Source organism: Lampris incognitus, chromosome 10 (assembly GCF_029633865.1).
Source record: "Lampris incognitus isolate fLamInc1 chromosome 10, fLamInc1.hap2, whole genome shotgun sequence".
NCBI classification, from domain to species: Eukaryota; Metazoa; Chordata; class Actinopteri; order Lampriformes; family Lampridae; genus Lampris; species Lampris incognitus.
This window is the reverse complement of record NC_079220.1, coordinates 25,507,949-25,520,291: the sequence shown is the minus strand read 5'-3', so window position 1 is coordinate 25,520,291 and position 12,343 is coordinate 25,507,949. Positions and strand designations below refer to the sequence as shown.

At 41.7% G+C, this 12,343-nt stretch overlaps 1 protein-coding gene across 4 annotated transcripts; it reads left to right on the top strand.

Annotated features, from left to right (window-relative positions):
- Positions 1 to 666: 666 nt before the first annotated feature.
- zfand2a (zinc finger, AN1-type domain 2A) lies at positions 667 to 4,868 on the top strand. 4 transcript variants are annotated; one of them, XM_056288064.1, is made up of 10 exons: positions 667 to 806; positions 2,163 to 2,264; positions 2,392 to 2,486; positions 2,705 to 2,836; positions 2,951 to 3,102; positions 3,229 to 3,354; positions 3,615 to 3,699; positions 3,822 to 3,898; positions 4,196 to 4,280; positions 4,533 to 4,868. In XM_056288064.1, the coding sequence occupies exons 2-10, from the start codon at positions 2,210 to 2,212 to the stop codon at positions 4,569 to 4,571; spliced, it is 846 nt and encodes a 281-aa protein (XP_056144039.1). In that variant the 5' UTR covers positions 667 to 806; positions 2,163 to 2,209; the 3' UTR covers positions 4,572 to 4,868. The 4 variants fall into 4 exon arrangements, 3 of the variants coding, with proteins under 3 accessions (XP_056144039.1, XP_056144041.1, XP_056144040.1); XM_056288065.1 differs by lacking the exon at positions 2,163 to 2,264 and having other exon boundaries at positions 689 to 806; XR_008810854.1 differs by lacking the exons at positions 2,951 to 3,102; positions 3,229 to 3,354 and having other exon boundaries at positions 4,533 to 4,586.
- Positions 4,869 to 12,343: the final 7,475 nt, after the last annotated feature.

Here is a 12,343-nt window from a genome sequence, read left to right as displayed (position 1 = left end):
GAACATACTGCCTTACTGGGTATGACACATGGTCCCAGAACACAAGCAAGTACTCCAAATCAAAGTGTATCACAATCGATTTAGTCTCGTACTTTACATTAACTACTTCGTCAGCCTATTCATTCTATAGCTGTCAGTCACCCGTTTACACTCTTTAAATCTCCTTGCATACACTCTATGTGAAACGCCATCAACACCTTTTATTGGAGCTTTGTTGCTGTGCGGAAAACATGGCACTGCGTATATTTCCCACCCAACAAAGCGAATTTCAAAGCGTTCCTTCTGTAACTTTGACATACATTCGACGACTTTCAAGCCGGCTCGCTTTGTCGATCAATTTAACTTCGCCCACTTAATTCTTGCCAGTGTGCTTTTCTGACAAAGCTCCACATCCAGCACCATCTTTCAAACCCTGAATCGTCATTCCAGCCATGAAGACTTTTTTTATGTTCACTCTCTATGACTTGATGAATCTGCTCTTTTTATTTCCCTTCTCTGTGGCTCTTCCATCTAAATTAAAATTTCCCAACTTCCAGTTTCCTGGCTTCCTCTTCACTTTCCGACACCATCTGTTCCTCTCCCTGTGCGTTACATCATACGCAGTGGGAGGGGCGTAAGTGTCAAATACGTCATGTGAAGTGGGAGGGGCATATGTGATGTCAAAGTAAGCAGCTGGAGGGCCGAGGCTGCTCTTGGCGTCATTCGCCAAACAAACTGCTACCAAGACGGAAGGGAAATCTCTTGTGGAACAATAACCAATTTATTCTAACAAAAGTCAAGCAGACGGGACAAACAAGGAAAATTTGGTAAGATGGATTATTTGTATAATCAGAAGTAGTCTAGAGTGCACATTTGTAATAGCAACCGATAGGTTAGCAGTTGCTGTCAAATTCAGTTTGAGCCAGCGCTAATGTAAACGTTATTAGTCCTCAGATCAATTTCTTTTGTGTTGATTTCAGCCTGTGTATCTTCAAGTTGAGTTATTTCACCTCGTTCACATTAGCTAACGCGATGTAACTTAGCGTATCTAACAATTTATAGTCAGATATGACTCAGTGAGGTTAAGCTAGCTGTCGGTCAAAACCAGCCTTAAATCGGCAGACAGAAAACTAGTTATTTACCCTGTTTTGCACCAAAATAAAAGTTTATTTACAGCAGTATTTTTTGTGAGATTATCAAGTCTTGCTTAGTACACCCCAAACCAGTTTGTATTATGTAACATAGCTAACGTTAGCTAATTAAGTTGCTGGGCCTTGTTAGCGAATTAGTCGGCTCATAGTTGGCACACGGATGATCTCCCTCTGGTTTTCTGCCCTAACGCTGGATAATATCCTTGAACTAAAAAGAAAAAAAAACACAGTTTACTTATGCGAATTTTGGATGGTAACTTTGTTAATTTGTAAAGCTTGCCACAGATGACTAGCTAGTAATAGCTACAACGCTAATGGTACTGTCCAAGCTTCTTTCAACGTCATCTAAACAATGAGACAGCATTTCCCCTATGACTTTCGCACCCTGTTATCCACGAATAGATGGCATGTAAGGTTCGGTAGTTTTTAATCATGAGGAAATCTAACTTTATATATACTGAGAACTGTCCAAGTCTCGTTTTGGACGTTTTGTCCCCTGTATCTAAAGATTTTTGTGTTGTAGGGTTGCTATTATATGTTATGTGCACTGAGAGCCACAAAACCGAAGTCAAAGTCCATGTATGTGCAAAGCGACATGGCCAATAAACTTGATTCTGATTCAGTAGTTGTTAATAGTCCGCAACAGCCTGCTACTGAACATCTTCTGGCCAAGCACCTGTTTGCTGGATCTTAAATGCCATGATAACAATGGCTAATGTTGGCTCTGTCATGGCTTTAGTCAGGTTTGGCATTTTTATAAACTGATTTCATCCCTTCTACTCTTTTTGTAAAAGGCCTTAGTTGCTTGAGAAACTGTTTGCAAACATCTTCAATGTTAAAGAGATGGCGAATGCCTAAAAATTATGCTTAGTAAACTCCCGAGTCGACACATTATATAGGTGTTGTTGACATTTTGCTGTAATAGACGTTTTCCTGATAGCTTGCACAGTGAAAGCTACTCTGTGGCTGTAGGCTATCCCGAAAGTTAAAAGTTAAGTTTGACCGCCAGTTTTATTTTTTTCTCTCTCCTAGAGTGCTGACCTTTCTTTCACCACAGTCAGTTACGTCAATATTGTACTATGGAGTTTCCAGATCTTGGAGATCATTGCTCTGAAAAGTCCTGCAAGCGTTTAGGCAAGTAATCTTTGTAGAGAATTGCTGCTTACTCTTCCAGACCTTTCTTAGGAAATACTTGGGAATTTCAGCTTGCCTCCTAATTTATATTACATTTTAACACAGATTTGTTGTTTTGCCGTTGCAGATTTCCTGCCAATGAGATGTGATGCTTGTGAGGAGATATTCTGTAAAGACCACATAACCTATGCAAATCACAAATGCATGTCATCCTACAAAAAGGTATGTCATTGATCTTTGTTATTATTCTCCAGTACAGCTTATAGCTAGCTATATTTCTGGTATTATATATGACAACTTTTAATTCATAACACCTAAAGGGAATTATTATTATTTGTAGTGTAATGTTTTTGAAAGTGATTTAAGTTAGTTTGATGGTGTAACATTTTCATCTGGTGTGTATTACTATGATTAAGTCAATGTACTTGTCATTCTTGTAGGATGTCCAGGTCCCTGTATGTCCTTTGTGCAATACCCCTATACCCATTAAAAGAGGAGAAATGCCTGACATTAAAGTTGGTGAACACATTGATCGGGACTGCAAATCGGACCCAGCACAGAGAAAGAGAAAGGTAATTGTCAATAAGGGGTGAGGTTTTGTCAGAATATATAACTCCACAACCAGTCAAAATTTTAACAAAATCTAAGAGTGGAAAATAAGTAGGTCTTCACCTTTTCTTCCATAGATTTTTACAAATAAATGTTCCAAAGGAGGCTGTAAGCAGAAGGAGATGATCAGAGTGACATGTGATCAATGTCACTTAAATTACTGTCTTAAACACCGACATTCACTAGACCATGATTGTAAGACTGATGGCAAACCAGTCTCCAAATCTGGGTAGGTACATCATTACCACCAAAGGTCCTACAGCTTCACATAACACTGTCTACGTATGTGTTAATGGATCTCTGAGTTGTCATCAGCCCATCTGGATAGCTTACAACATGATTTTGTTTGGTGCAGACATGCTGCTTTAATGAGGGCCCAAGCTGCCTCCATCTCTGCCTCTGGTTCCGGTTCAGGTGGCCAAGGAAACTCTAGGCTTGTATCTAATGGTGTGAGTGCAGACAGTAGAAACCACAACAGTGGGTATGTTCTCTTGCTTCAGTGGTTTTCATTTTTTAGTGTTCCATCAGAAATCGATGTTTTTATTGGATATTTCTAAGGGTTTAGGAGTTCAGTATTTATGCACTTAAATGTGAATTACTATGATTAATCTGTGACGTTATTTGTATTTGTTTTATTGTAATTAATTTCCATATATTAAAAAAATATGTAATTCAGTTTAAAATCCCTTTTTGTTAAATTGTTTGTAATTTAACAATGTCTGACCTGTTTTTCCCCAACAGAACTGTACAACGAGCGCCTCCTCCATTTTCAGCCCCTCAACCACAGAATGTAATACCGCCATCGGCTTCGTTTCAGGCTGGCCTGGTATGCATATTACTTTGGCCTCATCACTTGGCTAAAATTCTGTAATATAATAAGTCAATATGTAATGATGCTACTGGTGAGAGAAATGTGAGGGTAAAGTATGCTGTATCCTCTCATTACAGACAGAGGAGCAGGCCTTACAAAGGGCTCTGGAGATGTCTTTGGCCGAGTCTGTGCACAGGGTCCAGCCGGCTCTTAGGTGAGTGGTGCTTTTAAAGAACCATAATCCCCTCCTACACTTACATGGACATCACTCCAGACCCACTCAATAAACCCATCACCTCCTCCAGCCTGTGTCAGTGTGGCACAATTGATATAGAGTGGAACTTTGTGTGTGTCTTAGACTTTTCCCCATCTTAAACAATAACTGTCAGGAGTGTTTGAATGATGCAGCATATGACCTGGTTTAGATCTGTGTATCAATCACCTTCTTAGTTCACTGCTACATCCATTCTTGTAACAAATTCAGACTAATGTCTACTGTTTTGTGTCTCAGCCCTCAGGAGCAGGAAGATCTAGCTCTGGCTCAGGCTCTTGCAGCCAGTGAAGAAGAATATCGGCGCCAACAGCAGAGACAACAGGTATACAGAAAGCTTAGCCATCAGTAGCATACTAACTGGAGTACATCTAGGTATATTTCCTTTGCTATTTCAGCTTTCTCAATTGGTTCATAAATGGGATTAATCAAGCCACAATCAACTAATTTGCTAGAATTCAAGATATTTAATTTCAAGCGCATTTGCTCATTTGACACTGATATTTGACACTCATATGTAAGGATGCAGCTGAAATGGGTCTTTTGTGTCAACTAACTACACATTCTCTTTTATTAGGGGAGAGAGTCTAAACATTCACCTTGTAGCCTGTCATAAGCTGGGACTGCAGTCTGGGCCATGAGCTGATGCCACTCAAGTACTAGACACTGTACTTACATACTGCACATACTGTATGGATACCGATGGCCGGCAGCAGAGATCACCACCGATTCTCAGATAAAAAGAACATTCTCGGAAATTGCCGAGCTATTATGGGCTTCTACACTTTAAGCACATGCTCCGCCAGCAGGATCTGTTCATTTTTACCAATTAGTTGCTCTGTACATATTTTATATGCTTATTGTAAAACCGATATAAAGAAATGATCATTGAATAAATTATTTTAAACATGTACTAGATGACTCTTGACTGATTTTTGTCAGGCCTGTCAATCTTTCAAAGCCTACTCCCAATGAACATGAGGGGATGACTTCTGTAAAATCGGGTTAGTGAGTCCATTAGAGGTCTTTTCATGGGAGGACTTGTCAGAATCTCAGAAAATGCATACTGACATCTGTATCTTGGAGGGGACAGTTCAGAATTATCACAAATACTTTATTCATCCCCAATGTGAAATTTGATCCTATTACAAACACTCACGCTCTAGTAAAGAAAAACTAACAAGACAACAAGAAAATAGAAATAAGAACAACAAATAAATAGAAATGGAAGATACAATAATAAACAGAAATAAGAATAAAATATATAAACAAATGTGCAACATGTTCCAGTATATAACACGGTATATAACTATTACTGCAGCATGAAACAAACAGCACTTATTTACAGGGTTAAATAAGTCGAAGGGCCACTTAATTAAGAATTAAGTGAAAGGTTACAGGTTTTCATCCAATATTAGGCCTTTTTCACACTTAGTCCGTTTGCTTTGGTCTTGCATTTTCCGTTTGGCTCGGTTTGGTTTCACAAAATCTCAAGCGAACCACAACGTAGCAACAAAAGCCACGTGGGAAATGTCACTCCGTTCATTGGTCAGAAATCTCGCGGGATTGGCGGGCAGAGAAAGAGTTTGTTTTCTTCCGGGATAGCGATCCAAAACGGGCCATCGACAGAATTTGGCATTTGCTCCTGATTGTGGTCATCGTTTGGGCCATATACCAAGCCCAAATATGCGAACAGAATGGCACATTTGAACGTTACGTTGCACGTTACGTTCACGTTACGTTGCGTTGTCAGTTCTGTGTTTACGGCTCATCCTCAGCCCAAATGCTCAGCGCAGCTGGCGGCGATTGCTGGTTTCACCCAAAAACCAGCAATGGTTCCACCAATCTGTAGGTGGGGTCATATTCACGCCACAAACGTACCAGAATTTATTTGTAACCGGAGCGGGCCCACTTCTTCCACAAGGTCTCGGTCCTTTTTGTTTTTGTCCGCACCCGAGTGCGACTGCTCTGTTCACACGAACCGCACCAAAGGGGTAAACACCACAGGGTCCATTATAACAGCGCAGGTGTGAAAGCACCCTAAATCATCAAATATACATAGTTACCATGAGATTAACTCGTAATTATCCTTTCGGTAAAATGAACACTTGCTTTTATTTATCAACATGCCTTCAGATTGGGTCTCCCACCAAGCAGTTTACTACTGTTTATTGCCCATTAGATAGGAAGACGAAGAGCCTTGTTTCCTCGTGGATTTCTATATCTGAGAACTGGTAAATAAGTAAGAATGGCAGAAAGGTGAATCGGTTCATATGGACACAGTGCTTATTGGGAGAAACGTTTCGCTATACAAATAAAATCGACGACTCATCTAAGTGGCTTCTTCAGTCTCAGCTTAGTTGAGCGATGACGTGTTCCTCTCTCAGTTAACGTTGTGTCCTGGTGAACTGATTCATCTCTGTGATTTCTTTGCCTGGAATATTGAGTTTACATAAAGACAAGTAAGAATGAGTTTAGAGTTGATTTTTTTTCAAATTTGACAAAACATGAGATGCTAGTAAGATAGAAATGTTGTGATGAAAAGTGTTGCATAATGTGGTGATTACCACCTGTTATTCTCACTCCGTGTGTCTGTGTGTGAGAGAGAATTTTTGCTGAGTCACAATGAGATTTCCCCCCTTTTTTTGCTGAGTCACAGTTACTACTTCATCTTCCCTCCCATCGACCAGCAGATCGTTTGGAACAGCAGGATCTATAAAGATGTTTGGTTAACTAGAATGGCTGGTAGAGTAAGCAACTTGACCGGCCACAGGCAGAATTGGCTGGGGTTGGGTAGATGTTCACTTGTGACCCATTGTACCATTTGAAAGTCTACATTGCCGACTGAGTTCGTATAATTTATAATCCTTTAACTAGAAGCTTCTTTTTTTTGGTATAAAGGGAAAAAACAATTTCAGAATATATTCAACGACAGATGTTGGCATTCCGTTTTATTCCATAAATATATCAATGGGTATGGACTCCTTTCCCGTAGGACACTGTTGAGCCGTCAGACAGCCAGAAGCCATCATGAGCGCCAGTCAGCCTGTCACGGGACATCCATGCTTCATGCAGCAGAAGGCGCTGTGGTCTCATATCTTCTATTTTCTTAGCTGGCTGGAAGTCTCATTTGCAACTTCTTGGTGCAAAAGATCACTCCACTTTTAACGGCTTTACCTTTTCCAGTAGCACAGATTTTTAAGGGCAGTGTAGACTTCACAGCTTGCTTTGACTGCCCATTAATACTTGAACCAACTTGGGAATCCCCAGGGATATATGAGAGAGAGAGAGAGAGAGAGAGAGAGAGAGAGAGAGAGAGAGAGAGAGAGAGAGAGAGAGAGAGAGAGAGAGAGAGAGAGAGAGAGAATGTCGAAAATTGCTAAACGTACAAAGGAAAACACCAACAAATGCATGCAGGGCAGAATTAGGCCGTTTCCCACTGATAATAAATATCCAAAAAAGATCACTTAAATTCTGGCTGCACCTTAAATCAAGTCCCCACGACACATTGCAAATTCCAAATCCAAGAGCTAAGAAAGAGTCCCCTCAGTCAGCGGGTTCTGAAATGAACTAAACCCGTAACCACTAACATAGATGAGTTTCAGACTAGCACTGCTACCCAAGATTAGAGTAAACCAAATCATCACACAATGCAAAAAAAGATCATATTTGGAACATTGGGACATAGAAACCAAATTACAACACAAATTAGAATGTTATCTGGTCCTAAAAAGAGAGTACAAATTGGCTGACTAACTCTCCACTGTCAGAAATAGTAAGCAGAGACACATCCTTACCAAGTACAGGCTCAGTGACCACAGTCTAGCCATTGAAAAGGGCAGACGCAACAAATCTTGGCTACCAAAAAAGCAAAGAATATGTGGTCACTGTACAGCAGGTGAGGTCGAGACAGAGATGCACTTCCTCCTAAATTGTGAAAAATTCCGGAACATGAGAAAAAGGGGAAAAAAATAGCAGGAGAAATTTGAAAATCAGAGTCCGAATTTTCTACTCCTGGATGTGAAAGAACAATGGTCACTTATTTTAGGGGAGGGCCAAAGTGCACACCTTGCGGCACAATATGTGTCAGAATGTCATAGCCTAAGGGTCAGTGAGGGACCAAAACACTGTCAGTTACTGTCAGTTGCTGTTCAAGTGCTGTTCTATGTTTCTGCCAGATCTATGTATTCTTTTCCTTTTTTTTTGTACTCTGTTGACCTGTTTTGCTTTGGCAGCACTGTAATTAATGCAGTTATGCCAATAAAGCATCATTGAATTGAAGTGAATTGAATTGAGAGAAAGGGAGAGATTATCGATCCTGGGAGGGTTTTCTTGCAGCACAGTAGGACAATACACAGTAACAGAGCAAGAGCATGAATCATACAACAGAAACACTAAGTATAAAAAAAATCCTAAAAAAATCTAACATTACAGTATTTCTTAAGTAAGATAGGAAATGTGGAAAAACCAAACAAGCTCATATGGGTGTGAAGTTCCAGTGTCCACATATTTTTGGCTATGTATTGTAGCGATGGCAATGAGAGAATGACACACTCCTTCACGCCTCAGAGCGCATACGCTTCCGATGGCCTTACGGTCGCCCCATCCCACTTCTGACACCAAAGTAGCGAATTTGGGGGACAAGTAACCGCAGGAACTGCCGCGGTCGGGAAGCGAACTCGTATCACCCGCACCGCAGGAGACATCGCTAACCGCTCGACTAAAGGGTCAGACCCACCAGCCAGAGGCCAGCGTGTCTTCTTATCCATGCACGTTACAATACATTTGAGATTCTACAACAAAAAGGAGAAGAAAGCCATTTTATTTTGTCATTGTGTTCTTACAATGAAATTCATCTTCTGCGTTTAACCCATCTTATTGTATGGGAGCAGTGGGCGGCTGCAGCGCCCAGGGACCAACTCCAGCTCTTCTTTCCATTGTCTCGCTCAGGGGCACAAACAGGAGTATGAACCCTAACATGCATGTCTTTTTGATGGTGGGAAGAAACCGGAGCACCTGAAGGAAACCCACACAGACACAGGGAGAACATGCAAACTCCACACACAAAGGACCTGGGACGGCCTGGGGTTCGAACCCAGGACCTTCTTGCTGTGAGGCAACAGTGCTAACCACTGGGCCACCATGCTGCCCCCAAACGAAGCCACCTCAGATGGGACACGAACCCACAATCCCTGGCTTAGGAGGCCAGTGCCTTATCAATCAGACTCAGAGAGTCTGAGAGTTGACAACACTCAGACTCTGATGTATTTTTCAGACAGGGACTGTTCCCCTCTTTGTGCCCCGTCTCAGAAGATTTTCATCTCCCAAGTAATTAAGCCTGTTCAAGGGGATGACTGCTTCACCTGGTGCCCAACATGTGACAGCATCAGCATCCATCCAAGGAGCCGATGGAGGAAGGTAGTTTTGTTATTTATTACCATGATTCGTGTCTCTGTCTAATCCACTGTTTCAATGTAGTTATCTTGATAAGGATTTCTGACTGCACTGCCAAAGCAACCATTTGTAGGCTAGTTTGAAAGCTGTTCCTCCATTTACAAGTGTTTCTCTTTATCAGGAAGCGAATGGGAAGGTCTTCTATACAACAAAATGTGGCCTTGAAGCCACTGACTACCTGTTGAGAGTATTTTGTGATGGCTGTCAAAAGCAAGGCCACGTACTGACAGTGTTGTGTCAACGCTAATTAAATGTTTTACTTTTGCACGGCACCCTGTCAAAGAAATGAAAGAAAAAGTCCATATCTGTGGGAAAATAAGAGGGGCCATGAATGAATGAGAATAATGTTTCACAAATGTAGGCCCATTGCCGATGCTTTATGAATATAAAATGGACATCGCCACATTTTTACCAGTAAAATGTTGTGACAAGAATTGAAAATGTCCCTGGTAACACTGAACAGTGCTTGGATACATCTATTCCACCTGACATTACACCAGCTTCTATGTTCATGCATTACATAATGTTTTCCTCATCCCTACAAATGATGCATGACTGCAGATTGAATTTCCCAGAAGTGAGGTGACTGGTCTCAGATAACAATGGAAAATCCTTTACCCTTCCTGTGGATCTGAAGAGGGACATCCAGGATGTCTCCTTTACCTCACTGACAGTCTAGAAATCCACAGACAATTTCAAGGTTATGGTCAAAATACCCTATACAGTGGCTTGCAAAAGTATTCATACCCCTTGAACTTTTCCACATTTTGTCACGTTTCGACCACAAACATAAATAAATTTTATTGGAATTTTATGTGAAAGACCAACACAAAGTGGCACACAATTGTGAAGTACAAAGAAAATTATACATGATTTTAAAAATTTTTACAAATAAAAAACTGAAAAGTGCGGTGTGCAAAAGTATTCAGACCCCCTGAGTCAATACTTTGTGGAACCGCCTTTTGCTGCAATTACAGCTGCAAGTCTTTTAGGGTATGTCTCTACCAGCTTTGCACATCTAGAGACTGAAATTTTGCCCATTCTTCTTTGCAAAACAGCTCAAGCTCAGTCAGATTAGATGGAGAGTGTTTGTGAACGGCAGTTTTCAGATCTTGCCACAGATTCTCAATTGGATTTAGGTCTGGACTTTGACTGGGCCATTCTAACACAGGAATATGTTTTGTTTTAAACCATTCCATTGTAGCCCTGGCTTTATGTTTAGGGTCGTTGTCCTGCTGGAAGGTGAACCTCCACCCCAGTCTCAAGTCTTTTGCAGACTCCAACAGGTTTTCTTCCAAGATTGCCCTGTATTTGGCTCCATCCATCTTCCCATCAACTCTGACCATCTTCCCTGTCCCTGCTGAAGAGAAGCACCCCCAGAGAATGATGCTGCCACCACCATGTTTGACAGTGGGGATGGTGTGTTCAGAGTGATGTGCAGTGTTAGTTTTCCACCACACATAGCGTTTTGCATTTAGGCCAAAAAGTTGAATTTTGGTCTCATCTGACCAGAGCACCTTCTTCCACATGTTTGCTGTGTCCCCCACTTGGCTTCTGGCAAACTGCAAACGGGACTTCTTATGGTTTTCTTTTGACAATGGCTTCTTGCCATTCTTCCATAAAGGCCAGATTTGTGCAGTGCATGACCAATAGTTGTGCTGTGGACAGATTCCCCCACCTGAGCTGTGGATCTCTGCAGTTCGTCCAGAGTCACCATGGGCCTCTTGGCTGCATCTCTGATCAGTGCTCTCCTTGTTCGGCCTGTACGTTTAGGTGGACGGCCGTGTCTTGGTAGGTTTGCAGTTGTGCCATACTCTTTCCATTTCCAGATGATGGATTGAACAGTGCTCCGTGAGATGTTCAAAGCTTGGGAAATCTTTTTATAGCCTAACCCTGCTTTAAACTTCTCCACAACTTTATCCCTGACCTGTCTGGTGTGTTCCTTGGACTTCATGACACTGTTTGCTCCCCAATATTCTCTTAACAAACCTCTGAGGCTGCCACAGAACAGCTGTATTTGTACTGAGATTAGATTACACACAGGTTGACTCTATTTAGTCATTAGGTCAACATTCGATCATTCAGCAATCATCAGGCAACTTCTGAAGGCAATTGGTTGCACTCAGAGAAAAGGGGGCTGAATACTTTTGCACACCGCACTTTTCAGTTTTTTATTTGCAAAAATTTTTTTTAAATCATGTATAATTTTCTTTGTACTTCACAATTGTGTGCCACTTTGTGTTGGTCTTTCACATAAAATTCCAATAAAATATATTTATGTTTGTGGTCGTAACGTGACAAAATGTGGAAAAGTTCAAGGGGTATGAATACTTTTGCAAGCCACTGTATGTTACCAAACGGTATCGTTTTTCTTTTCCGGATTGTTCCCCCTTTTTCTTCCCAATTGTATCTGGCCAATTACCCCACTCTTCCGAGCCGTCCCGGTCTGTGCTCCACCCCCTCTGCCTATCCGGGGAGGGCTGCAGACTACCACATGCCTCCTCCGATACATGTGGAGTCGCCAGCCGCTTCTTTTCACCTGACAGTGAGGAGTTTCGCCAGGGGGACGTAGCGCGTATTCCCCCCAGTTACCCTCCCCGCACAAGCGCCCCGACCGACCAGTGCAGCAACCAACTGCCCTACTCTTACCCACATACGGCTTCCCATCCGCAGACGTGGCCAATTGTGTCTGTGGGGACACCCGACCAAGCCGGAGGTAACGTGGGGATTCGAACCGGCGATCCCCGTGTTGTTAGGCAACGGAATAGACCGCCACGCTATGACATTGAGTCTCTTTTGGTTGCTTTTGTTTCAAAAGTGAAAATACTCTTTGGCTGACTGCGGAGAGGCTACGAGCTTTGCAGCAATCTTCGCAATTAACAAGCAATTAACCCAGTAGTGTAATAATTTTTACAAGACTATTTTTTTTTTTAA

Coding starts and splice junctions, on each gene's coding strand:
- zfand2a (XM_056288064.1), top strand. CDS start 2,210: ATGGAGTTTCCAGATCTTGGAGATCATTGCTCTGAAAAGTCCTGCAAG. Junction 2,837..2,950: donor CAGCACAGAGAAAGAGAAAG/GTAATTGTCAAT, acceptor TTTCTTCCATAG/ATTTTTACAAATAAATGTTC. Junction 3,899..4,195: donor AGGGTCCAGCCGGCTCTTAG/GTGAGTGGTGCT, acceptor TTTGTGTCTCAG/CCCTCAGGAGCAGGAAGATC.